At 52.0% G+C, this 26658-nt stretch overlaps 1 protein-coding gene across 1 annotated transcript in view; it reads left to right on the top strand.

Annotated features, from left to right (window-relative positions):
• Gcn1 (GCN1 activator of EIF2AK4) overlaps positions 1 to 25810 on the top strand; it is a 63419-nt gene extending 37609 nt beyond the window's left edge. The window contains exons 34-58 of the mRNA XM_036171701.1: positions 514 to 760; positions 1268 to 1389; positions 2155 to 2269; positions 3194 to 3373; positions 7456 to 7676; positions 10789 to 10857; positions 11000 to 11138; positions 11214 to 11410; positions 11587 to 11729; positions 13458 to 13575; positions 13674 to 13889; positions 15381 to 15545; positions 16166 to 16327; positions 16563 to 16655; positions 16869 to 17012; positions 17110 to 17379; positions 17721 to 17834; positions 18209 to 18439; positions 18914 to 19107; positions 19215 to 19329; positions 21955 to 22051; positions 22324 to 22472; positions 22898 to 23005; positions 24540 to 24758; positions 25181 to 25810. Of these exons, the coding sequence (XP_036027594.1) occupies positions 514 to 760; positions 1268 to 1389; positions 2155 to 2269; positions 3194 to 3373; positions 7456 to 7676; positions 10789 to 10857; positions 11000 to 11138; positions 11214 to 11410; positions 11587 to 11729; positions 13458 to 13575; positions 13674 to 13889; positions 15381 to 15545; positions 16166 to 16327; positions 16563 to 16655; positions 16869 to 17012; positions 17110 to 17379; positions 17721 to 17834; positions 18209 to 18439; positions 18914 to 19107; positions 19215 to 19329; positions 21955 to 22051; positions 22324 to 22472; positions 22898 to 23005; positions 24540 to 24758; positions 25181 to 25306 (3954 nt within the window). The 3' untranslated portion in view covers positions 25307 to 25810. The remainder of the gene's footprint in view (positions 1 to 513; positions 761 to 1267; positions 1390 to 2154; positions 2270 to 3193; positions 3374 to 7455; positions 7677 to 10788; positions 10858 to 10999; positions 11139 to 11213; positions 11411 to 11586; positions 11730 to 13457; positions 13576 to 13673; positions 13890 to 15380; positions 15546 to 16165; positions 16328 to 16562; positions 16656 to 16868; positions 17013 to 17109; positions 17380 to 17720; positions 17835 to 18208; positions 18440 to 18913; positions 19108 to 19214; positions 19330 to 21954; positions 22052 to 22323; positions 22473 to 22897; positions 23006 to 24539; positions 24759 to 25180) is intronic.
• Positions 25811 to 26658: the final 848 nt, after the last annotated feature.

Below are 26658 nucleotides of genomic sequence, written 5' to 3'. Positions count from 1 at the left end.
GGTCATCTCAGTGGGAGCTGAGGGCTTCGGCAGGCTTCGCTGCTGTTAGGTGCTGTGACAGCACTCGGGACGGGGCGTTCGTGTGTTCAGAACCAAGGAGGCTGCGGTGAGGTCACTCCCGGCGACAAGCATTGCTGGGAGCACCTCAGAGTCTTACGTGTTTGATTTGGAGTTAGTTTTTGGCTGTTGTACATTCAGAAATCCTTATTGTTTCCTAATTTCTCACAGTCCCTTCATCGATTTATGACGCAGCCCCACATGGGGTTGTGAGCCACAGTTTGAGACGCTGTGGTTTAGACTAGAAGCAGCACTGTAGGCTGCTGCTCTCGTCACTCACTGACTGCAGGACGGACCCTGTGCAGCATGTGTCATGAGTCTATAGGAAACCCCGCTTCTCTGATGCTTTGACACCGGAAACAGTGGCTGAGAGCGGGCGTGAGACAGTGCTACTGTGTAGGCCGCCAGCAACAACCGCCACTGATGCTTGCACTGATGAGATGGCCCCTCCCACAGGTCCAGGAGTCTGTTGCCAGCTGCTTGCCACCTCTGGTACCTGCCGTCAAGGAGGATGCTGGCGGCATGATTCAGCGGCTCATGCAGCAGCTGCTGGAGTCGGACAAGTATGCGGAACGCAAAGGGGCTGCGTACGGGCTGGCGGGCCTGGTGAAAGGCCTGGGCATCCTCTCCCTGAAGCAGCAGGAAATGATGGCTGCGCTGACCGATGCCATCCAGGACAAGAAGAACTTCCGAAGGCGAGAGGGTGGGTGTCCAGGGCTCGGTGCCGACAGCCCAGGAAGTTGGGCCCACACTGCAGAGGAAGGGAGGCGGGACTGTGTGACCCATCCCAGCCCTGTTCCCCTCCTCCTCTCTTGCACTCCTGGGGCTGAACCCCAGGCCTCAGCCATGCTAGACAGGCTGCTCCACTGCTGAGCTCCATACCAGCCCTTGCTTTAATATTTCAAGGCAAGGGTCTCTTAGGCTGCCAAACATAACCTACAACTTGGTGGTCCCCCTGCCTACTTTCTAACTTGTAATAGAGCACCTTAGCTGAGCGAAGCTCGGCCTTTCTAGTTGTTGGTCCCAGGAAGTGTTGGCAACTCCCTGCCTGTCACACTCGGCCACATCCCTGCCCTGAGTGCTGAAACAGGCGCTGGCTTCAGTCCTGCAGCCGCCACAGCCTGGGGAGGTACCCGGCGAGCAGGTGCCCGGCGAGGAGGTGCCCGGGTGCTGGCCCTGGGGTCCCCAGCATTGTCTGTCCTCTCCCCAGGAGCGCTGTTTGCCTTCGAGATGCTCTGCACCATGCTGGGGAAGCTCTTTGAGCCCTATGTGGTCCATGTGCTGCCCCATCTGCTGCTGTGCTTTGGGGATGGGAACCAGTACGTACGTGAGGTAAGTCCGGAACTGCGCCCAGGCGGGCTGGGCAGGGAGGTGTCTAGGGTGGATGGCAGCCCCGACTGCCAGAGGTCCTTCAGCTTGTACCTGGCACACTGGTTACTGCTGTGGATTCCTCTGTTTCCCTTGCACATTGAAGACTTGATTTGTGTGCGTGTGTGTTACGTATTTGTCTATGTGAGTGTGTCTCTGTGTGGACTGGGAGCTAGAAGAGGATGTCATATGTCCTCTCTCTTTCCTCTGTATTCTTCACCTGTTTTGAGGTAGGCCAGCCCCAGCAATCCTGTTCCTGACTCTTTGAGAGCTGTGTAGGCATGTGTGTGGAGGGCCTGGCTTACTGTGTGGTGCTAGAGTCCTAGCTCTGGTCCTCAGATTGCTAAACAAGTTGCTCTTTTTATTTTTATTTATTTATTTTCCCTTCAAGATAGGGTCTCTCTGTGTAGCTTAGGCTGCCCTAGAATTCACTTTGTAGACTAGACTGGCCTCAAACTCAGAGATCCGCCTGCCCCTGCCTCCCAAGTCTTGGGATTGAAGTTGTGTGCCACCACTGCATGTCCCAAGCAAATTGCTCTTACCTGCTGAGCCATCTCTCCAGCTCCTAGTACTGAAGCTTTTTAAGGTGTATTTTTGGCTGTTCCTCTGGACCTGGGCACAGGGTCTGACGCAACTAGTCTTGGTCAGTGTAGGGCACTAGGGTGAGTGTCAGGCCTCAGGGCTTGCCCGGGCAAGGAGGCCCCTGAATGTCTTCTCTCCTCCCTTGAGGCTGCAGATGATTGTGCCAAAGCTGTGATGAGCAACTTGAGTGCTCATGGTGTGAAGTTGGTGCTCCCGTCCTTGTTAGCTGCCTTGGAGGAGGAATCCTGGCGGACTAAAGCTGGTGAGGCCACCCCCCTCTGTTTCTATCTCAGCTTCCTGCTCCGGAAATGACCCTCAGCAGGGATGCAGGTCGTCACAGCTTGTTTGTGGACCTGGCAGAGTAGCCCCGTCATGCTGTCGTGCAAAAGCCGCAGCTCTGAGGAAATCCTGATCTTGAAAGCTGTCATCTGGAACCTTCTAAAACAAGCAGACTAGAGCCATTCTGGTTGGGAGGGTCGGCCTGGGACCTTCCTGCATGGCCTCCCTTCTGTTCCTTCAGGCTTTGCTTTTCAGTTTGAAACAGCACAAATATGAAATGAAGAAACTGAGGCCAGAGAAATCCAGTGATTAACCCTTGGAACACCCACAGGACTAAACTAGGTCTCCCTGCTGTCCTAGTCAGAGCTCTACTGCTGTGGTAAACACCATGACCAAAAGAAATCTGGAAATAGAGTCCCTCAGGAAGGGAAGTCAGGGCAGGATCGTGGACGGGGAGCTGCTTACTGGCTTGTTCCTCATGACTTGTTCAGCCTGCTTTCTTGTACCACCCGGGACCATCCTGCCTGGCCGTGGCACCACCCACAATGATCTGGCCCTCCCATGTCAATCTCTAATTAAGAAAATGTACTAAGACTTGCCTATGGGCAAATTTTATGAGGCATTTTCTCAATTGAGATTCCCTTTTGCCAAATGGCTTAACTTGTGTCAAGTTGACAATAAACTAGCCAGGACACCCATCCTAGTGGTGTTGACTAGACTAGACTAGACTAGACTAGACTAGACTGTCTGCTCCTCACCTGGAATCCCACAGTGCAGTGGGCCTCTTTCCAGAGACTGAAGAGTCTTCAGGGAAGCAAAGTGGGTGTCCCTCTCCCTGTAGCCAGCACAGTGTCTTGCTGGCCAGGGCTAAGTGGCTCAGTGCTGGACACGTGTCTTCTGTCTGCAGGGTCAGTAGAGCTACTCGGGGCAATGGCGTATTGTGCTCCTAAGCAGCTGTCATCCTGCCTACCCAACATTGTGCCCAAGCTCACAGAGGTGCTGACGGACTCCCACGTCAAAGTGCAGAAGGCGGGGCAGCAAGCGCTCAGGCAGATTGGCTCTGTCATCAGGAACCCGGAGATCCTGGGTATGCTCTTCCTGGGGGTACTCACTCCAGCTGCACCCTCTCATTCTTACCACCGCCCTCCGAGGACAGATATGTCTGTGTTGAAATAACCTTACCGCTGGGAAGCCCTTTCCTTAGACTGAATAGTTGGAGGACTTTGGAGCCGATGTGATTGGCTTCATAGGCACCGAGTCACTGCCCGGGAGCAGCTGGGCTCTAGGAGACCCTGTGCAGTTGGCTGGGCTGTGAGGTCTGCAGACTCCTTGGCAGTTTGCAGCACATCGGCACCATCTGAAACCCTGCGTTCTTTGGAATTGTCCTCATCAGGCAAAAGAATTAGCCTTTTCTTTTCTTTCTTTTTTTTTTCAATTAAAGGAATTTGTAATATTTTTTTAGTGTTGTATGTATGTATGTAGGCACAAATGTACATTGGCACGTGTGGATGTCAGCAGACAGTTAATGAGAATTGGTTTTCCCCATGGTTTTACCATGTGCATCCTGAGTATTGAACTCCGTTCATGCTTGGTAGCCAGTGCCTTTACTGACAGAGCCATCTCACTGGCCCAGATGTATCCTTTAGTGTGAGTTTTGGTCTCTGGCATAGGCAGACCTATGTGTGCAGACTAACATCCTCGGATGAGTTTGAACTTCTGATCCTTCTGCGTCATCTACCGCCCAAGTCCTGGGATCATAGAAGTTTTCACCACACCTGGTTTAGGCAGCACTGAGCACTAGTTCAGGGTTTTGTTAGCATGGGCTCTAACAACTGAGCTATATCCCAGCCCGTAGTGTGTTTCTTTTCTGAGTGCTGGCGACAAAACCCAGCCGCCACCTTGACTGGCGTTATCACTGGTGTCATTTTAAGCTTCAACTCTGAGCATGGGTGCCGGGTACATAGAGTGGAGCCATGAAATGAATAGACATGTGTGTTTCATTAGGAAATGAAATGATTTGTGGCCGAGTGCATGTGTGTGTTGGAGGTGGAACCCAGGGCCTTGCCCATCCTGGATGAGTGGTCTACCACTGAGCTATGTTCTGTGTTCCCAGCTGCTGGTTTTGTTTTGTTTTGAGACAGGGTCACTATGTAGCCCAGGCTGGCTTCAAACTTGACAACCTCCTGCTTGCTGTCTCTAGTCCACAAGTATTAGGGTGACAGGTATGTGCCACATGCCTAGCTTCATCTTCCAGATTTATCTGTATTATTATTATTATTTTCTTTTTTTGTTTTTTTGAGACAGGGTTTCTCTGAAACAGTCTTAGCTGTCTTGGAACTCACTTTGTAGACCAGGCTGGCCTCAAACTCATAGAGATCCTCCTGCCTCTGCCTCCTGAGTGCTGGGATTAAAGGCATGCACCACCACTGCTTGGCTATTTGTATTATTTTTAAGGCCTGTGTCTGTGTGTATGTGTATACACACACACACACACACACACACACACACACACACACACACGTGTTTATGCGTACAGGTGTGGGGGTGGGGTGAAGGTGGCACAGGTTAGATCCCCCAGAGCTGGAGTTGACAGATGGTTGTGAACCTCCTGATATGGAAACTGAGCTTGGTCCTCTGCAAGAGCAGTAAGCGGTCTTTATCAGCCGATTCCTCTCTCCATCCCTGTTTGTTTTGATATAGGGTCTTTCTATGTAACCTTGGCTGGCTGGCCTTTCTCTGTAAACCAGGATGGTCTCAAACTCAGAGATCCACGTGCCTCTGGTTTCCAAATGCGAATACATGAGCGACCACGCTCAGCTTCCTTTTCTGTTTGTAAGGGAAGAGTAGAAGACCAGAGTGTTGGTTTTCTCCCGTGCCTGCCTTCCTGTTGCTTTGTCTCCCCTCCCTCCTCCTTCCCTTCCTTGATTCCCCAGCAGAAAAGCCCTCCTCTGGTAGAGGAAAGGGAGAGAGGAAGGCTTTGGCTCTCTAATGTCCTGCCTGCAGAGTGTGAGGGCCTCGGTGTGTGTAAGACACAATGTGTGACGCCACAAGGAGGCGTTTACCAGCTCTCCTCTGTCATTGGTAAAGCATACGTGCGTGCAGTCTAGTAAGGATACATTCCTTGGTTTAAACATTATTTAGTTATTGTGTACACAGAAGAGGGCGCCAGATCTCATTACAGATGGTTGAGAGCCACCATGTGGGTGCTGGGAATTGAACTCAGGACCTCTAGAAGAGCAGCCGGTGCTCCCAACCTGAGCCATCTCTCCAGCCCCATTCTTTTATTTTTATTTTAAATTTTGAAACAGGGTCTCACCGTGTAGTCCAGGCTAGCCTTGGCAGTTCTCCTGACCAACCTCCTGAATGCTGCTGATACAGGTCTGAGCCATGTGCTTGACTTTTTTTTTTTTAAATTAGTTTTCAAAACAGTGGCTTTCCATGTGACTTTATATCATATTCTTAATTTTGCTTAAGCCTCCCTCCTGTCCTTTCTCCTTCCCCTTCTCTGTACACTTAGCACCCTGCTTAAACCCTCCTGTGTTCATGTCATATATGTTCTGTCATCCCTCCCACAGCTTCCTAGCCTCTAAAATTTATTTAAAATTTCCAGACTTTTTGAGGCAAATTGTTAATTGTATATATTTACACATACAGTGTATTGGTTTTTGGTTTTTTGGGGTTTTTTTTTGCCAGAGCTGAGGACCAAACCCAGGGCTTTGCATTTGCTAGGCAAGCGCTCTACCACTGAGCTAAATCCACAACCCTCCCCCTTTTTTTTTTAAAGATGTATTTATTATGTACACAGAAGAGGGTGGCAGATCTCATTACAGATGGTTGTGAGCCACCATGTGGTTGTTGGGAACTGAATTCAGGACCTCTGGAAGAACAGTCAGTGCTCTTAACCTCTGAGCCATCTCTTCAGCCCCCTTTTTTTTTTTTAAAGACAGGTTTTCTCTGTGTAGCCCTGGCTGTCATGGGACTGACTCTGTAGACCAGGCTGTCCTAGAATTCAGAGATCCTCCTGCCTCTGCCTCCCGAGTGCTGGCATTACAGGCGTGTGCCACCACACTCCGCCAGTGTTTTGGTATGGTTTATATTGCGACAGTAGCTCACTCTGTGGCTCGTGCTGGCCTGGAACTCCCTGTGTGCTTACTGTCCTGGTGGCTGCACCGTTGATACTGCAGCAGCAGGGTTGGAGGGTTTCAGTTTCAGGTGCCAGCACTTACCTTTCTAAAAGTATGTTTTCAACTGAAATAGAATTATGTACGTTTCCCTCCCATTCCTCCTTCCAGTCCCCTCAGCCACCCTCTCTCATGCCCCTCACTTTCAAAATGATAGCCTCTTTTTATTTTTACTACTGGGGTGTGTGTGTACACAAATATAAAAATACAACCATAATCTTCGTGCTTATAGTCATCCTAGCAAGTTTGAGTTTTTTGAGACAAGGTCTTGTTATGTAGCCTTGATTGGCCTAAAACTCACTATGTGGATTAGGCTGGCCTTGAACACAGAGCTCTGGCTGCCTCTGCTTCCTGTCCTTCTGGTTTGGGTTTGCATTTCCCAAAAGGCCAGTGACTTGAATATCTTCTTATGTCATTTTTGGCTATTTCCATATCTTTTTTGAGGATTACCTATCCATATCGTTTATTTGTTTTATAGTTAGGTTATTAATTTCTTGTTGGCTAATATGTGTCTTCAGGGGCTAAATTGCCTGAGTACGTGAAGAAGATAAACCAGGCACTCCTGGGAGTCTTCCTGTTAGGCTGTTTATAGGGAAGTCATTTTGTCTGGTCCTTGGCTGCTTTTAAGTATTGAGTGCCTTATTTCTGCCATTGGTTGCCTCTTGGGTGGGCCTTCAATGTCTAAAACTTTTGGTTTTTGTTTTCCATGAACTCACCATTTGGTTGCTGGTTATAGGAAAGCCCCTGGTACCCGGGTAGCTCCATACTGGCTGCAGCTCCTCCTCTGGAAACTAGTCCTTGATGTCCTGTCCAGTCTCGGTTACAGTGTAGAGGGTGCCAGCTGCCACCCTCTCTTCTTGTGGAGCAGGGCTTGCTCCTCCAGGCAGACTGGCTTCCCCAGCTGAGGCACCCAGGCTTCTTGCTTTCTCTAAGGCTCTGCCACTTCCCAGACTTGTACAGACCAGCATCTCCCCTCTGTGACATGCAGCCATTGCCCCAGTCCTGCTGGATGCCCTGACGGACCCATCAAGGAAGACCCAGAAATGCCTGCAGACCCTTCTGGACACCAAGTTTGTTCACTTCATTGATGCCCCGTCCCTGGCGCTCATCATGCCTATTGTCCAGAGAGCCTTCCAGGACCGTTCCACAGATACACGGAAGATGGCGGCGCAGATAATTGGCAACATGTACTCCCTGACAGACCAGAAGGTAGTAGCCCGGCTGGCTTAGGGTACCAAGTTCCAGTCCACAGCAGACATGGAAGGATGTGGGCATTGTCTCTGCTTATGTCTGCTGGGAACCCTGGGCCATTTAGGGTGGGAGGTGGGAATCTGGGCATCTCCCAGAGCACAGTGGTTCAAGGACTTAACTAACTGGGCTGGGCCAAGGTCTGTTTCCTGCCTCTGCTACACACTGGGCGGAGGACAGACTGCCTTCCACTCGGACCTTTCAGGAGTGTTCACCAAGCAGCTGCAGATTTCCTTCATTGGAGTATTCTCTGATTGGGAGTATGTGCTTCTGTAAGCCTCTTTGAAGAGTTAAGTTTAGTTGGGGAGATTTGCTTTGTTTCTTCATTTGTTCCAGGAGTTTATATTTGTGATTTTACCATCACCGCGGCTCTGCCTTGATACACAAAAGAAGTTAAAGTGGAGTTCTTTTTGTTGTAGTGGTTTTATTTCTCGAGATAGGGTTTCTCTGTGTACCCCAGGCTGGTCTCAGACTCGCAGAGACCTGCTTGCCTCTGCCGGCTGAGTGCTGAGATGAAAGGATGCACCACCGTGCCCCGCTGAGGGAGGTTATTTCTATTTCAGACCATTTAGGAAATTGAAAACTTGAAACTGTGTATGATGTTTGCCTGTAGTCTCTGCACTCAGGAAGCTGAGACAGGAGGATTACAAAATCCCAAGGGCTGGAGAAATGGCTTAGCACGGGGCTTCTCAACCTGTGGGTTGTGACCCCTTCGGAGTGGGGGAGGGTTGAACGACCCTTTCACAGGGTTGCATATCAGATATCCCGCGTGTCAGATGTTTTTACGATTCATAACGGTAGCAGAATTACAGTTATGAAGAAGCAACAAAGTAATGCTATGTATTAAAGGGTCACGGCATTAGGAAGGTTGAGAACCACTGACTTAGCCGTTAAGAGCCCTGACCTGGGTTTGGTTCCCAGCACCTACATGGTGGCTCACAAACATCTAACTCTAGTTCCAGGGAGATGCCCTGAGATGTCTATTGTGCACAGATGTACATGCAGGGAAAACATCCATACGTATAGAATACTTTTTTTTTTTTTTTTTTTTTCCGTTTTTTCAAGAACTGGTTTCTCTGCAAAGCCCTGGCTGTCTTGGAACACTCTGTGTAGAGCAAGCAGGTCTCGAACTCACAGAGGTCCGCTTGGTGTGCATTCCATGGAAGACCCTGTCTCAGGAAGAAAATCAGAAAATCAGGAACAAAGTGCCACAGGTCTCCTCCAGCATGAGAGACGTTACCGTTGATGTTTTCACATCACTGCAAGGTGTGATGGCACGTGCTTTTAGAGACAGCACTCGAGGCAGAGGCATGAGGATTGCCACAAGTTCAAGACTAGCTTTGTCTACATGACAAGTTCTAGGCCAGCCCGGGCTACGTAGCAGGACCCTGTCAACAGAGAGAGAGAGAGAGAGAGAACATTACACTCCTGAACATTATTTCTTAAGTTAAAAGTTCCCCAGCTGATAATTTAGTAGTATATAATATCCCAAAAAGTTTGTGTGCCGTAATTTACGTAAGTCACTCGTTATATAGTATCCCATGGTGGAGGGAAGCTGCTTTTTTTTTTTTTTTTTTTCCTATTTTAAGAGCTATTGCAAGCCAGACGTAGTGGCGCATGCCTTTAATCCCAGTATTCTGTTAGTTCAAGGACAGCCTGGTCTACAGAGTGAGTTCCAGGCCAGCCACAGCTATATAGCGAGACCCTGTCCCCTAAATAAATAAATAAACAAATAAATACGTAAATCAATAGGAAGAATAGCTTTTTCTCTTTGTTTCTCCCTCTTTTTTTTCTAAATTTATTTATTTATTTTTCTAGCATCACCTCGATACAGTACAAATTCTTATCCTAATAGTGAAATGTCTCACTGAAGCTTGCCCAGTGATTGAGTAAAACCAACACTTATTATAAGCCACAGTCATCCTAGGGTCCCCCCTGCTGTATAGCCTCCCTGGATCTGTGGTTTGCAGTCTGATTGTTCTTTGCTTTATATCTAGTATCCACTTATAAGTGAGTACATACCATGTTTGTCCTTCTGAGTCTCTCTTTCTCTCTCTCTCACAGGGTCTCACTAAGCAGTCTTAGCTCTTCTGGAACTGGCTCTGTAGACCAGGCTCCCCTTGAACTCACAGAGATCTGCTTGCCTCTGCCTCTGAATGCTGGAATTAATAACATATACATATGCCACTATGCCTTGCAGGGTTTTTTTTGTTTTGTTTTGGTTTGGTTTGGTTTGGTTTTTTGTTTGTTTGTTTTGTTTGTTTGTTTGTTTGTTTGGTTTGGTTTTTTGAGACAGGGTTTCCCTGTGTAGCTTTGCACCTTTCCCGGAACTCACTCTGTAGCCCAGGCTGGCCTCAAACTCACAGAGATGGGCCTGGCTCTGCCTCCTGAGTGCTGGGATTAAAGGCGTGCGGCCACCACCCAGCACCTTGCAGTTTTATATTTTAGCTTTTAAATTACCTTTTAATATGGTGTGTGTGTGTGTACACACGCGCGTGCGCATGTGCATATAACTGCACAAATATGGAGGTCAAAGGACAATTTGAAGGAGTGGGTTCTCTCCTTCTGCCTTGTGAGTCCTGGGAATCAAACTCAGATCCTCGGTCTTGACAGCAGGCACTTGTACCCATTGAACCACCTTGCTGGCCCCATATGGCATTTTCTGCTTTGAAGATTTTCCCTAAATCTGAATGTTATAACAAGAGACAAACATTTTAAGGTGAAAAAAGAAAAGATGATAATGAAATTCTGACAGCAAAGTACCAGAGATAATTTCCTGAGGATTTTAGGATCTGGGTGGGCCACTGCCCCAAGAAAGGTGGAGGGTCCGCTGGATTGGACCTCTGGCTGTGTGGCCTGCTGAGAGGGTTGAGTGGGTTATTTGTGTGTTTCCTTGAGCGGTTCCTTCACGGAAACACTCAGAAGAGGTGTCCTGCCCAGCTACCCAGACGTCTGTGAGCTGTGAGGCCCGCCCTTCCTGTCACTCTGACTGCGATGTCAGGGTCCACAGTGGAGGGGCCTGGAGAAGACTGGAATTGGGGCTCTGTCTGAATCGCATCTTGTGTTGTTACAGGACTTGGCTCCTTACCTGCCCAGTGTGACACCTGGCCTGAAAGCCTCACTTTTGGACCCTGTCCCTGAGGTGAGTGTCTAGAAATTCCCCCCAGACCGTGTGTGTGCCTTTCAGGGGTGGGGAAGGAGGTAGGCTGGGGTCTTCCCTGCTTCTGTGTGAGCCCTCCTTGAGCTGAATCTCGTCAGCCTCTCTGTTCTTGCTTCCATGACAGGTGCGCACAGTCTCTGCAAAGGCTCTTGGGGCCATGGTGAAGGGCATGGGGGAGTCGTGTTTTGAGGACTTGCTGCCATGGCTGATGGAGACGCTGACCTATGAGCAGAGCTCTGTGGATCGCTCAGGTGCTGCCCAAGGTAAGACAGAGTGTGCCAGGGGGCCAGACACAGAATATTCCAATCCAGTGAGTTGATTCCTTTCTTGTCCTTCAGGGTTGGCTGAGGTCATGGCTGGCTTAGGAGTGGAGAAGTTGGAGAAATTGATGCCAGAAATTGTGGCTACAGCCAGCAAAGTGGACATTGCACCCCATGTCCGAGATGGCTACATCATGATGTTCAACTACCTGCCCATCACCTTTGGGGACAAGTTCACCCCTTATGTGGGACCCATCATCCCTTGTATTCTCAAAGTAGGTACCAGTGACACCACTGAGGAGGGAAGGAATGAGGAGGATGCTGCAGCTGTCCTGTGCTTGCTTGGGGCCAGTGGCAGGGGTCCCCATCCTGCTCCTCAGAAAGCCCCATTTCCTTTGGGTCTGGGTGCCCAGAAGAGGCGGCCCTGGCTGATGGCTCTCTGCACGTCTAGGCTCTGGCGGATGAGAATGAGTTTGTTCGTGACACTGCCCTACGCGCAGGCCAACGGGTCATCTCTATGTATGCTGAGACAGCCATCGCCCTGCTACTGCCCCAGCTGGAGCAAGGCCTCTTCGATGACCTCTGGAGAATACGGTGAGAAGGGGACCCAAAGGCTGGTGCCTGCAACTTTGAGTCTCGGAAACCCTGGTTGAGTTCTTGAAGTTGAGAACTCTCAAAGTTCTCGACACCTTTGCTTTTAGACTGTTCATCACTCTTGTTTTCCTGTAGCAGAGTTAGTTCCCCCTTTTCCCGGCATGCGTGCATGCAAAGGTCAGAGGTCAACCTTGGGTTTCATTCTTCAGGAGCAATCCACTTTGGTTTTTGAGATGAGGTCTCTCACTGGGACCTGGGCTTGCTGATTAGGCTAGGTTGCCTGGCCCAGGAATCCACCTGGCTTTTTACATGGGCACAAGGGATCAAACCCATGCTCTCATGCCTACATGAGTATTTGGCAACTGAGATATCTCTGGCTTCTTGTCTTGTTTTTTGAGACAAGGTCTCCCTGATTGGTTTAGAACTCACTGTAGCCAGACCGGCCTCAGTCTTGGAGTCCTCCTGCCTCGGCCTCTCTGGGGCTGGATTACAGGTGTGCTCCACCATGCCCAGCACTATAGCAGTCTTTGTTCCAGGCCTGTTTTGAAATGTTCTCCTGTTCCGGGTGGCAGTGGCGCACGCCTTTAATCCCAGCACTCAGGAGGCAGAGACAGGCGATCTCTGGGTTTGAGGCCAGCCTGGTTCATAGAGCGAGTTCCGGGACAGCTAGGACTACCCAGAGAAACCCTGTCTCAAAAAACAAAACGACAACAAGAAACCATTCTCCCTATTTACTTTTAAATGAGAGTACTCTTTTGTTTTAAAATTCTACTTCTGGAATTTCTTCAGACTGCAACTAGTGAGGTGCTCAACGCTCCATACAGAAGGTTGTCTGGCAGAAATTGTGGCTACAACAACAAACTGGACGTCACACCCCATGTCCCAGATGGCGAGAGTGTGTTTCTGTCTTTGGCTTTTGGCAGTGCTGGGGATGGAGTCCAGGGTCTCACACATTCCGACAAGTGCTCCACCACTGAGCTATATCCCCATCCGAAGCTTTGCTTATCCAAAAAACTGGAGATTGATTTAAAGATAAAGAATATGCATACAGAGGACTTTGGTCGGGTTGATTTGTTTTGTTGAAACAGTATGTAGCTCAGGGCAGCCTTGAACTCACTATGGACCCCATGCTAGCCACAGACTCAACCTTCCTTCCACCCCTGGAGTCCTAGGACTGTAGGTGTGTGTCATTGTGCCTGGGTCACGCCTGCTCTTCATCTCGTGTGCATGAGTATTTTACCCATGTGCATGTGTCTGCTCCGGATGTGTGCCTGGTGCCAAAGAGATCAGAAGAGGCATTGGAGCCCTGGAGTCACGGATGGTTGTGAACGACCCAGGGGTGCGGGGAACCGACCCTGGGTCCTCTGTAGAGCAGCCAGTGCTCTACATTGTTGAGCTGTCTCTCCAGCCTCTCTACATACTTTAAAAAATAGTTTATTCTTCTTTCCCGTGTGGCGCAGGGGATTGAATCCAAGAGAGCCTACATATTGGGCAAGTGCTGTGCCAGTGATGGCGCTCGGCCCTTCTTTTCATGACTGAAGTAACTTGCTTACTAGTAGAAAATTTGGGAACTGCATGAGGTAGTGTGAGCAGATGAAACTTGTCTTCCTGTCCCCATGCTGAGCTAGCCACCGTGGATGTTTTGGGTACCTTCCCTTGAAGTCTTAAATCTCTGTAGGGCTGGGTCAGACCTAACACCATCCCTTATGAGTCTGTTCTTGCCTTCAGGTTCAGCTCTGTTCAACTCCTTGGGGACCTCCTGTTCCACATCTCCGGGGTCACTGGGAAAATGACCACAGAGACAGCCTCTGAGGATGATAACTTTGGAACTGCTCAGTCGAACAAGGTGAGGGCCTGGCATTGGGTTCCTTCCCGTGCTGTGGGATGCCCTGATGCCCTGCTCTGGCTTCACCACCAGTGTTCTGTCTGTTCTGTGGGTTACAGGCAATCATCACTGCCCTGGGGGTTGATCGGCGGAACCGGGTCCTGGCGGGGCTCTACATGGGCCGCTCAGACACCCAACTGGTGGTGAGGCAGGCATCACTACATGTGTGGAAGATTGTCGTTTCCAACACCCCCCGCACGCTGCGTGAGATCCTGCCCACTCTCTTTGGCCTCCTGCTGGGTTTTCTGGCTAGTACATGTGCAGATAAAAGAACGGTGAGTTTGCTGGACCCTAAGGTCCTCTTCCCAGAGCCCAGCTAGAGAACTGGATTTACAGAGTTTGAGGGGGACACAAGTGTCCCCTCTGTGACGGGAACATTTAGTTAGTTATTTAGTCGTTCAGCAGGTATTTACTGTGTGCCATGCTGCGGCCTAGCGTCTGTGGAGCCTCCCTCCTTGTCCTTATTAACGAGATGTACAGTGATCATGCATGTGTCAGATGTGTTTGTGGTAAGTGTAACACACTCACGCCCACAGTAAGGGCACATGGCCCAGCGAGGGGTCAGCAAATGCTTCTTAGAAAAAGTGATGTTTGAATATGAACAGTTAGTAAACAGTGGCCAGCTGGAGAGGTGGGGAAGACAACATCAGAACTGCCCCATGGGTCTGCCTTAGGTGCAGAGGCCCCGTGAGGAGACATGGCCTGTGAAAGGCCAGGGCAAGGCTCTTGTAGCTGGAGAGACAGGCCGGGGAGGAGCAGGCACTGCCGGAGATGAAGCTGGTGAGCTGGGCAGAGAGAGACGGGGTCAGTCGGGCTGGGGAAGTGCCCAGTCTGGACTGATAGTTCGCTTCAGCCTGTCGATTTGGCCCTCTTCTAATGCCTGGCCCTGGTGAGCAAATTGTGTATTTAGCTCTAAAGGAGGGCTTGTATGTGGCTTCAAAGACAAAATTAATCTTTTTCCTGAAATCATTTGTTACAAATTTAGCTCCTTTTGAGCAAAAGCACTGGGCTAAGTATGTTCAGTGAGCTGGGATGGCTGGCCTTCCCTGTGTTCTGTGATGGACTTCATCTTCATGTGTGAGGCTGACATGCCTTGTGCTGTGGTTTCATGTGAGGCTAACCTAGTTTTGTATAAGTTTATATAAGTATTTATGATTTAAAATGGGGGGCAAGGATTGTGTAGACTAACCTCAACTCCTGGTCCTGCGCCTTCAGCACCCCAAGTGCTAGGATTACAGGCATGGCCACCATAACCGGTCTCCACACTGCCCTGAAGATAGGGCTGGTTTTTTTGTTTTATTTTTAAATTATGGTAAGTATTATGTGAGTATGTGCACATGGGTGTAGATGCCCACAGAAGCCAGATGGGGAGGGTGTTGGATCCCCTGGAGTTAGAGTTACAGGCAGTAGTGAGCTACCTGATATGGATGCTCAAACCTGGGTCCTCTGGAAGAGCAGTGAGTACTCTTCACCACTGAGCATTCGTCCAGCCCATGTTGTTTTGTTTTCTTTGGTTTTGGTTTGGACAGACTCTGCCTCAGGCTGACAGAAACTCATAGTCCTGCCCCAGCCTCCCACACACTGGAGTCACAGGCGTGGGCCATGATGCCTGCACTGGCTTTCCTTTGCTGTGTTTGCAGCATCTTCCGGGAAGGTAGCCTCAGATCGTGGAGCCTGTGAGCTTCAGGGCCCTTGTTCTGGAACTGTTCTCTGGGTGCCCTGGGGTTTGCAGACACTTGATGTGCACTGCGTCTCTCCGCTGACAGATTGCAGCAAGGACATTGGGAGATCTGGTCCGGAAGCTGGGGGAGAAAATCCTCCCCGAGATCATCCCCATCCTCGAGGAAGGCCTAAGGTCTCAGAAGAGTGATGAGAGGCAGGGCGTGTGCATCGGGCTGAGTGAGATCATGAAGTCTACCAGCCGAGACGCCGTGAGTGTGTTCACAGGGCCCTGCAGCCCGTGCAGCTGGGGGGACTGGTGGCATGCTCTGGGGAGGGTGCCAGCCTCACTCTGTGCAGACTGTTTGCTTCTTAGCCAAAAGTGAAGGAAGATTCCTCAAGTGGCCTTAGGACACTGGAGGGGACTCCCCCACTCTGGAGGCTGCTGTAGATGTGTCTCTGTCACTTTACCGACTAGGTGACATGTGTGGTGCCACCTCGGGGCAAGAGGGTGCCGGGGCGGGAAGGGTGTTTCCTGGGCACAGAGCCCCCACCTGGGCTATTGGAGACTAACGGTTTTTAGCAGAGTTGAGACCGAGGAACTTGGCTTTCCAAGAGGTGAGCAAAACAGTCTGGGTGCTGGAGGGCAGGTCCCAGGGCCCTTGCTGGGGCTGGTCAAGTCTGTAGAAGACCAGAAGTAGCTGGGACTTAGTGATGACGGTGAGCGTTTTAGTTGCTGAGTGTAGGTGAGGGATTCCTGGGGTGATCAGGTGTCCTGTGTCTGTCCTGCTTCGGTTTCTCATGGTCAGCTGGTAGAAGCATCAGCAGAGGGGCTCCGTCTGCTCCCTTGTTGGTTCTGCGGGAGTCTAGCTTTGTGCTTACGCTGTTCCAGGTGCTGTACTTCTCTGAGTCTCTTGTGCCCACGGCGAGGAAGGCTTTATGTGATCCCCTGGAGGAGGTCCGAGAGGCGGCAGCCAAGACCTTTGAGCAGCTGCACTCCACCATCGGCCACCAGGCTTTGGAGGACATTCTCCCGTTTTTACTGAAGCAGCTGGTGAGTGGATCCCCCACACCTTTCTGCCAGTGTGGCCTTTCTGTCTGTGGAACAGTGAAGCACGGGGGAGACTGGCAAGCAGCAGGCACTTGGGAGTGGGTGCCACAAAGTCTGACGTGGCTCTGTGCCTGTCCTTGGACAGTAAGTAAACGTGGGAGGTGAGGGGTGAGTGGAGGAGGCAGCAGAGAGGCCGTGGGAACCGGCTCCCCACGGTCATCCCTGTGTCGCTCTGCAGGACGACGAGGAGGTGTCGGAGTTTGCCCTGGACGGTCTGAAGCAGGTGATGGCTGTAAAGAGCCGTGTGGTGCTGCCCTACCTGGTGCCCAAGGTACATCCCCACACACGGCAACCACAGATGTTGGGTCTGACAAAGCAGATGCAGTGAGCTTGCATGTGCCCTTATTTCTCAAGATGTATTGGAGCAGGGGGTGGGCTCCCTCGGGCAGAGCGGGGAGTGGGCTGTCTGCGAACCCAGTCTGGGCCTGCTTGGCACTAGGCGGGTTCAGTCTTCGTCAGGTTGATACTGTCACCATCCCTCCAGCTGACCACGCCACCTGTCAATACCCGGGTGCTGGCTTTCCTTTCGTCTGTGGCAGGCGATGCTCTGACCCGCCATCTCGGCGTCATCCTCCCGGCAGTCATGTTGGCCCTGAAGGAGAAGCTTGGGACTCCAGAGGAGCAGCTGGTAAGGCCGCACGAGCGCTCCTGCTCTCCAGCAGCCGCTGCCGCCCTCCTTGCTCGCCCGCGGCTCCGCGCTCAGCACACGTCCCTGTGGTTTTCAGGAGATGGCCAACTGCCAGGCTGTGATCCTCTCGGTGGAGGACGACACCGGCCACCGGATCATCACTGAGGACCTGTTGGAAGCCACTCGCAGCCCTGAGGTGGGCATGAGGCAGGCTGCCGCGGTCATCCTCAACCTCTACTGCTCCCGTTCTAAGGCGGACTACACCAGCCACCTGCGAAGTCTCGTCTCTGGCTTGATCCGCCTCTTCAATGACTCCAGTCCTGTGGTGCTGGAGGAGAGCTGGGATGCCCTCAACGCCATCACCAAGGTGAGGGGCCGCTGCCCCCAGAACTGCCTTGTGGTTGCAGAATATCCTAGGCTCCCCAGCTCCTATTGTTTTTGTTTTTTGGGGTCTTGTTGCCCAGTCTGGTCTCCTAGATTCAAGCAATGTTCCCACCCGACTTATCAAGTGCTGGGACTACAGGTTTGTGTCACTCTGTAGGCTTAAAACTACAGATATTCATAAAAGTAGGTTCGGACAATAAGTTTACGTCACTGTTACTCAGCTTCAGCATGGGCATGTTTGTGGCCAGTCTTTGTCTCTCTCCTTGGCCCGTGCCTTGAGAGGAAAGGCTGTGCCTCACGGATGCTTCTCTCCAATTCTTGCAGAAGCTGGATGCTGGTAACCAGCTGGCCCTGATAGAAGAACTACATAAGGAAATCCGGTTCATAGGCAACGAGAGCAAAGGCGAGCACGTGCCGGGCTTCTGCCTTCCAAAGAAGGTGAGCCAGAGCCTGGAGACACAGGGTGCTACACACCAGCTCGAGGTGTGCTGCAGGTCAGCTGGGGCAGCAGTGGGTCAGTCCGTTGTGCTCCGTGTGTCCCGAGAACATGCTGCTTCTGTGGTGGCCTCCTGTGATGGGTTCATAATGCCCCCGGTCTAAGCTGTGAAGCCGCCTCTGCCAGAGCCAGGAGGTCAAGGTGGTGGCGGTGTTTCCTATGGTCAGCCTGTGGGGTTCTTTGTCCTCCAGTCAGGTCACCCCGGGCAGTGACCCTGATTCCACCCCTTTATGGACTGTGAGGAGTACCTTGCTTTGGGTGGGAAGCTGGCGGGCCTGGGGCGTCTGAACTGGACTCAGCTCTGGTCTCTTGTCAGGGAGTAACCTCCATCCTTCCAGTGCTGCGGGAAGGAGTCCTCACTGGCAGTCCTGAGCAGAAGGAAGAAGCAGCCAAGGCCTTGGGTTTGGTGATCCGCCTGACATCAGCTGATGCCCTGAGGCCCTCTGTGGTCAGCATCACTGGGCCCTTGATTCGCATCCTTGGGGACCGGTTCAGCTGGAATGTGAAAGCAGCTCTGTTGGAGACACTCAGCCTCTTGCTGGCCAAGGTGAGTGAGTTAGGAGCTTGTTCTGTTTGGATCCTGGAGAACAGAGCTGACGTGGGAGACCAACGTGAGATGTCCTAGTGGGAGCAGAGGGATTGAACCATAGGCACTGGACTGGTTCAGTTCGAAGTCCTGCCTTAGCTCTGGGACCAGAGGACCTGAGAATCATGTCGCCTTTGAGCCTGCTTCCTCACCCGCTTGTAATACCACCTGCCATTGCTTGTCCTTGGGGCTAAAGCCTGCTCTAGCCAGGGCTGTGAAAGAGTGCCCCCTTATGGTGCCTGCCACTGCCGCCCCTCCCTCTGCCGCCCTCCCTCCGTTCTGAAAGTGGGCTGTAGGCGGGTTTTCCTGTGTGCTTGGGTCTTACCTGCTCGGAGCTGCATGTGAGAGCTTGGCTAGCTCCGGGTGGTTGAGAGTTGTGGTCGTGGCGTTAGGGCACCGCAGGCATGACTCTTAGGTGTGGGTTTTCTCCCGCAGGTTGGAATTGCACTGAAGCCCTTCCTGCCCCAACTTCAGACCACCTTTACCAAAGCCCTGCAGGATTCCAACCGGGGCGTGCGCCTGAAGGCTGCCGATGCGCTGGGGAAACTCATTTCCATCCACATCAAGGTGGACCCCCTTTTCACAGAGCTGCTCAACGGGATCCGTGTGATGGAGGACCCAGGTGTGAGGTACAGTGCTGCCTCAGGAGCCATGTTCGCAGGCTGTGCCCAACCGAGCAGGTGGAGGGCAGTAGTGTGGGAGAGCCTGGGGTTCAAGCGGTGCATTTCTTCTGTAGAGACACCATGTTGCAGGCCCTGCGGTTTGTGATTCAGGGTGCGGGTGCCAAAGTAGACACCGCCATCCGGAAAAACATCGTCTCACTCCTGCTAAGCATGCTGGGACATGATGAGGTATGGCTGTGGGTCTGTGGCTACCCTGGGAGTTCTGTTGCCTCTCCCTTCTCAGGCATCTGCTGCACATTGTGTGGGAGTAACCCTGTCCTAAGTTCCTGTGGGACTGACCATGTTCACTCAGGCTGGGGGGGTTGGAGTGTTGTTGGTACTGATGTTTCTGGAGTTCGGTTGTCTGCACTGTGCTGGGGATCAAACCAAGGCCTTGTACATGCTAAGCAGGTGTCCCCGCTGCGCCCCAGCCCGGCCTAGTCCTCCTGTCTCACGGCTGCAGCAGCGTGGTCACCAGAGCTTTCATCATGGCGTTAGCTTCAGTAGCTCCCCTGCTCAGGAGGCATCTTCCATGCAGAGCCGTTCTTCAGCACCATGCTGCGGCCTGGCTTTGTGACCTGGGGTGCAGGTGCCAAGTGGATGCCGCCATGTGGAAAAGCATGTGACCGTGCGAAGGTCTTAGTTGCAGAGGGCAAGATTTTCTGTGGCCACACTCTTACCGAGTTATAGGGAGGGCCTGGGACTCCTGCTTGTATTCCGTTCCATTAGTCCTGGCAGTTCTGGAAGAGTCTGTTACGCTCCTTTGGTTTCCTTGCACTGCGGCAGATCTGTGAGGTTGCTGAGTCTGTGGGAAGACCTTTCTGTTGTCCCCACAGACAGCCCTCTGCTTGTGGTGGTGCTCTTATCAGGGCTGATTTTTTTTCCGGGGGTGGGGGGAGTGGGGAGGGGTGGATGTGCTCACCTGTGCTGGCCTTTGTGGGGGATTCAGGATTGTGTCTTCCCTAACCACGTGTCCACCTTATTTTTGGGGGGCAGGGTCTCTCACTGAGCCTAAAGCTCCTCCTTTTGGCTTGACTGACTGGCCAGTGAGTCCTTTGGGTTTACCTGTCTTTGCCTCACAGCTTTCTGTAGGTATTAGGGTCTGAACTCAGGTCTTCATGGCAGCATTTTACCCGCTGAGGCAGCTTTGGTTTTTTGGTTTTTCAGACAGATTTTTTTTTTTTTTTTTTTTTTTTTATTTCTTTGTGCATTGGTATGTTGCTTGCATGTATGTCTGTGTGAGAATGTCAGATCTTGGAGTTACAGACAGTTGTAAGCCGCCATGTGGGTGCTGGGAACTGAACCCAGGTCCTCTGGAAGTGCTCTTAACCACTGAGCCATCTCTCCAGCCTGCCTCTTTGTTTTTGGATATAAGGTTTTGCAGGTAGCCCAGGCCGGTCTGCAGCTTGTGATCTTGCTGCCTTAGTCTCCCTGATGCTGGTGCTGCAGGAGTGAGCTGGCAAGCCTGGCTTATGTGGCTTCATACTCTGCGCACACCCATGGTGGGTACTGTACTGCTGTGTGTGGCTCTGTAGGCCTGCAATCCGTAGTGGCCTGTTCTCTGACTACAGCCCAGCTTCCTCATGAGTACCTGTAGGAGAGCCTAGTTGTTGGTCACAGTCTCCTAGAACTTTTACAGGGCCGAGCATGGTGCAAGCAAAGGTTACTTACTATCTAGACAACTTTGCATTTTCCACAGCAGAATTTAAAATAGCCCACATGGTGAGAGGGTATCCGAGGTCGTTCTAACTGTGTGTGGTGCTGAAAGGCCCACATCGCTGACAGCCTGTTCTCAGAGCTCATACTTAGGTTAAAGGTCAAGGGTTGGCCTGCTTTAGTTGTCCTGTAGTCATTGAGTCCACACTTGGTTGGTTGGTGTCTTAGTCAGAGTTACTACTGCTCTGATAAACACCAGGACCAAAAGCAACTTGAGGAGGAAAGGGTTTATCTGTCTTACACTTCCACCCCACTGTTCATCATTGAAGGAAGTCAGGACAGGAACTCAAGCGGGGCAGGAACCTGGGGGCAGCAGCTGATGCAGAGGCCATGGAGGGGTGCTGCAGGTGACCCTAGCTTGTGTCATGGACATAAAACTAGCCAGGATAGTTGGTTTTGAAGGAACACTCAAACTGAGACTTACTAATGAAATAGCATTTACTTTGAATCTCCTCTTTTGGTCTTTGGAGTAAGCTGGCCATGGAGCAGGCAAGGAGCCTTCTGTGTATCTGGCTTTGATTTTGACAGAAAACATTGGCCCTAGGGTGCTGTGGATGTGGCTTAATGGAAGAGTACTCACCTACCATGTGTAAAGCCACAAGTACTGTGTCGAGCGCTGCCCCTCTCCCACCATACAAACTGTGTGTGGCGTGTTGTCCAGTGGCTTCAGCTTGACTGTCTAGAGCAAACCCCATGGTGAGGTGTGGACACAGCAAAGAGCATCTGGACACAGGGTGCCAGCAGCTCTCCTGTCTCCTGGCCTCTTTCCCGGCTGTGCTCTTGTGGATAGCAGTTGAGATGCTGAATGTGAAGTATTCCGACTCCCGAGAAGCACGGTGCTGTGTAAATGCAGAACCATTGCTATTGTAATGATGATTGACGTCTGCGCACACACTGCAGTGTGGAGTGCAGTGTGTAATCTAACTCCCCACCACGTAGTCATAGTGAATGGCGGTCCCAGTCTGGTGTTGAGAATGTGGGTGCCTAGAATGAGGGTGGCGTCAGAGTTCCCGAGCTGAGGTGTCCTTCTCCTGCCCTCACTCCTGGGGAGCCGACGCACTGGCCACACTCTCTGTCACTCCCTCCCTTCTCTGTCAGGATAATACTCGGATCTCCTCAGCTGGCTGCCTTGGGGAGCTGTGTGCCTTTTTGACCGAAGAGGAGCTCAACACTGTCCTTCAGCAGTGCTTGCTGGGTAGGTCACTGCACAGGCCTGGCGGAGAAGCCTGGCACACTTGTCTCCTCCCACTTGAAGGATCTTGGAGCCCTGGACTACCCTTGTCCTTAGGCGTCCAGTCGCTAAAGCAAACTGGGGTGTCTGCTGCTCCTGTAACCGCAAGCCAGGAGCAGCTGCGGGAGCTGCCATGAAAGCAGGGGTTTCTGGTCCCAGTGGGGGTCAGCCCCGGGTCGTAGGATGGGAGTGTGTTGTAAAGTGCAAGTTCATGCCGATTGTGTCCTTCTGTCCAGCTGACGTATCTGGTATTGACTGGATGGTTCGGCATGGCCGGAGCCTGGCGCTCTCTGTGGCTGTGAACGTGGCTCCCAGCAGGCTCTGTGCAGGCAAGCACAGCAATGAGGTTCAGGACATGATCCTCAGCAATGCCGTGGCAGACAGGGTAAGGCCCAGTCCCATCCTCCCCTGATCCTCCATCGCCATTCCTCACTAGCCCTGACCAGGGGGCGTGTCCAGCTGGGTGTCCAGACCCTGCGTTCCACTGTGGCTGGGTAACTTGGATGCTGAGTGAATGAGTCCTTTGGACTCCAGTATAATCATCTAAACCGAGACCTTGGGATGTCGATGGCCCCTCTTGGTCAGAAGATCTCTGATCCTTGTTCCGGGGAACCATTGGCTTTATTCTGCCCTGCCACCCAGCAGGTGTTTAAATGAGAGCTGAGGACGAACTGTTGGTGAGGGTCATCCGGGATAAGATGGGTGTCGAGGGGCCTTCAGTTCCCCGGGGGCAGGACGCTTACCTGATTCTGCTGCTTCAAGGCAGCATGGGGTGGCTCCACCCTGTGTATCTCCTGCTGTTCTCCACAGATCCCCATTGCTGTGAGTGGGATTCGGGGCATGGGCTTCCTCATGAAATACCACATCGAGACAGGAGGTGGACAGTTGCCGCCCAGACTCTCCAGCCTACTCATTAAGGTGAGTGGGGACAGTTGATAAGGAGCCCCAGGACCAGCACACACTGGAATGAGTTCTCTGTGATGGTGTCAGGAGCTTTGGACCCCTGGGAATAGATGGCAGAGTGTTTCTGTGTGCGTCTTTCTCAGGCTGTATATTCAGTGTTTGGTCAGATTCTTAGACCTATGACTCTATATAAAGGTAAAAATCACTTTTTCATCAGATGTAGTGGCGCAGGCCTTTAATCCCAGCACTCAGGAGACAGAGGCAGATGGATCTCTGAGTTCAAGACCAGCCTGGTCTATACAGCAAATTCCAGGATGGCCAGGGCTACACAAAGAAACCCTGTCTCAAAACAAAACAAAACAAACAAACAAACAAAACCTTCGTTTTTGTAGCAGCAAGTGGGAGAGGTGCATGCCGTCTGGAGGTCAGAGGGCACTTACAGGAGTTGGTTCTCTCTTTCCATGTGGGTTCAGAGGGTCCAGTCATGTAGTCAGGCTTGGTAGCAGATTCCTTTACCAGCTCAGCATCTCACTGGTTCCCAAGACAGGGTGTCACCATGCAGCCTTAGCTGGCCTAGTCTACAGATCTCAAGGAGGCTTGCCTCTGCCTCCCGTGTGCTGAGATGGAGAGCACATGCCTCTGCGCCCAGAGGTTGAGTTGAGTTCTGATCATCTCCTTGCCTGTCCCTCCCTTAGCGGACATGGCACTTACCAGTGTGACTGGTGTGTGGGCCCAGGCTCTGATCAAGACAGCTGGGGAGCCTGATGTGGCGGCACATGCCTGTAATCCTAGCACTTGGGAGTCAGAGGCAGGAGGATTGTGAATGTATGCTATCCTGGGCTACAAATGAGTAAGGGAAGGGAGGAGGTGAAGGCGCCAGGTGATCTGATGTGACAGCTCCCTTCTCAAACATACTGTGCACAGAGGTCAGAGCAGGCCAGCATCTCAGTCGCATGGGGCCATGCTGGAAGCCCTGTGGACAGCTCTAGCCAGTTACAGTGCTGCTCTGCTTGGACCTCTCTGAGTAGTGAGTTCCAAAAAGGAGCCACCGTCCTCTGAAGATGCCTACTTGTGAGAGTTTAGACAGGGTCTGGTTGGATGGGCGCCTGTGACCTGGTCAGCCTGCATTCTTGTTCACTCAGCCTTCATTTACTGAGGCCTGCTGGGCTTGACTGAAGGCAGTAAACGAGGGAAGCAGCTCCCTGGAGCCTATCGGAGAAGGCCTGGGTTAACCAGGGGTGAAGGGTGAGGAGGAATCATGTCGGTCAGGAACCCAGGGCGAGCATGTCCCAGACAGTGTGGCCAGCAATAACCAAGGCATGGCAGGAAGGAATGGAGCCTGTGTGAGGAAGGCCAGGAGCTGTGAGCCAAGGGGCTAGCAACACTAGATGAGACGGGGAAGGAAGACACTGTCACCTGCCAAGGGAGGGGACCTTGTCACACTTACTTTTGAGGCGAGAAGTTCGTGCTGGAGAGAGAATGCCCATCCTAGAAATCTAGGCTCTTCTGAGGAGCAGACTGGATGTATCCCTCTGTGTTCCTCTCACAGTGTCTGCAGAACCCATCCAGTGACGTCAGGCTGGTCGCCGAGAAGATGATCTGGTGGGCAAATAAAGACCCCCGGCCTCCCCTGGAGCCGCAGGCCATCAAGCCCATCCTGAAGGCTCTTCTTGACAACACCAAGGACAAGAACACTGTAGTGAGGGCCTACAGCGACCAGGCCATCGTGAACCTGCTCAAGATGAGGCAGGGCGAGGAGCTCTTTCAGGTGGGAATCGGCCGAGAGCGTCAGCAGCACACGCTGTGGGCTTTGTCCTGCTGTCCTTGGTACACTAGTACCACGGCCCTGTTCTCTGCCACTATATGTTAGTTAGCTGGCAGGTGGAGACTCGGGTGCCTGGAACAGATCCTTTGTTTTCAGACTTGCTTCAGCAGCTTATTCTCTTGTATGAGTACGTGCCAGAAGCCTGGCAGTGCTGCCGCATCTGAGCCCCAAGCTGTGTCCTTCGCCCTTCTTCCTGCAGCCTGTGTTCCTTCCCCAGCTTAGGAAAGGCACGAGGAGACATTTTCTGAGTTGTCTCGGGTCCATCCAAAGCCTTTGCCTTGCCAGGTTCTGCCCTGGCGGCTCAGTCTCAGCTTGGCACCCACCCACAGCTGTGTTCTCACGATCTACTCCTCATCTCCCCTCAGTCACTCTCCGAGATCCTGGACGCGACCAGCTTGGAGGCCCTGAATGAGTGTAACCGGAGGTCACTGAAGAAGCTGGCCAGCCAGGCCGACTCCACGGAGCAGGTGGACGACACCATCCTGACGTGACAGGCCAGGTCCTCTGCAGAAACTCCGCTCCACATCTTTGTTCACTGTTTTCATTTTTGAAAATACGTTTATTCCAAGGGGGAGCTCAGGAGATGGTGTTCCCAGAAAGTATTTTAGTATATCAACTGATCAGAGCCAAAGCCTTAAATCAAACCCACACACAACTGAAAATTGCCTCCTCCATCTCTTGCCCTTGTCTTTGGAGAAGAGAAAGAAGAGCATAAACCTCAGCGTGGCAGCTAGAGGGCCCGGCCCGGCCCAGCCCAGAGGCACAAGCCCAGATCCCTCTTCTGCGCTGGAGCTCCCAGGGTCTGCCCAGTGTCTGAGTGGGCACAGCTTCCGAGCTCTGCCAGCTGCTGCATCTGGGCTTTCTCTGAGCCTGATTGGATCTGACTTGCCTGGAGAAGGTGATGCTCATCCATCTCCTCAGTTCTAGGTCTGGGGGCGTGTAGGCCATTTGAAGGAGGAGTGTTTAATAAAGGCTTTGATTTCATCTTGAAAGAAGCAGGTTTTATGTTGTCATCCTTTGAGACAAGTTCTCTCTCTGATTGTGTAGCCCAGGCTGGCCTTGAACTCAGAGATCCACTGGCCTCTGCCTCCTAGTGCTGGGATCAAAGGTGTGTACCATACCAGGCAAGAACTAGATTGTTTATAATCTCCAAACACCCATTAGACACGAAGCTTTCTGCATCAAGAAGAAGGGCCGTTTTAGGCTCTTTCTGGAAGGATGGGCCTTGCTGTTTTCAGCCCTGCCCTGCCATCAGAGCTTCGCTTCATCCACTGTGGGCCCCCACCCCCACCCCCTTTCCTGGCTCAGTGCACAGCCAGGCCTCAGATCTCCCACAGTGTAGGGAAAGCCGGGGCCCAAATGACTGCTTCCCAACTGTCCTGGTGGGAAGGCAAACTTCTGGTGGTCAGGCTGGGGACAGTGGTCCCCTCTGCGGAGCAGTGTTCCTACGGCCCAGGGACGTGCAACAGGGGACCACAGCTGCAGCTCAGTATCTGCCTCGTTTATGAATGACTTCCTTCCTCCTGGTTCCTAGAAGGTTGTGACACACCCCCTAGTGCTGCAAGCTTCATGGTCCCAGTGTGAAATAAACTTTTGTCAAAATTGCTGGCCAGTGCTGGGCTTGGGGCAGTGGTGACTTAGTTCTATAATCCCAGCACTTAAGCAGGAGAACTTGGGGTGGGGGGTGCCATCCACAATTACATAGTTAAGGCTAGCCTGGCTACATCAGAACATGTCTTAGAAAAAAACTAAAGTTAAAAAGTCCAGTGTCTGGCCGGGTAGTGGTGTAATGCCAGCACTATGGAGGCAGAGGCAGGTGGATCTCTGTGAGTTTGAGGCCAGC

Source organism: Onychomys torridus, chromosome 22 (genome assembly GCF_903995425.1).
Source record: "Onychomys torridus chromosome 22, mOncTor1.1, whole genome shotgun sequence".
Classification (NCBI taxonomy): domain Eukaryota; kingdom Metazoa; phylum Chordata; class Mammalia; order Rodentia; family Cricetidae; genus Onychomys; species Onychomys torridus.
Note: the sequence above shows the minus strand (reverse complement) of the source record. Positions and strands in the feature narration are given on the sequence as shown.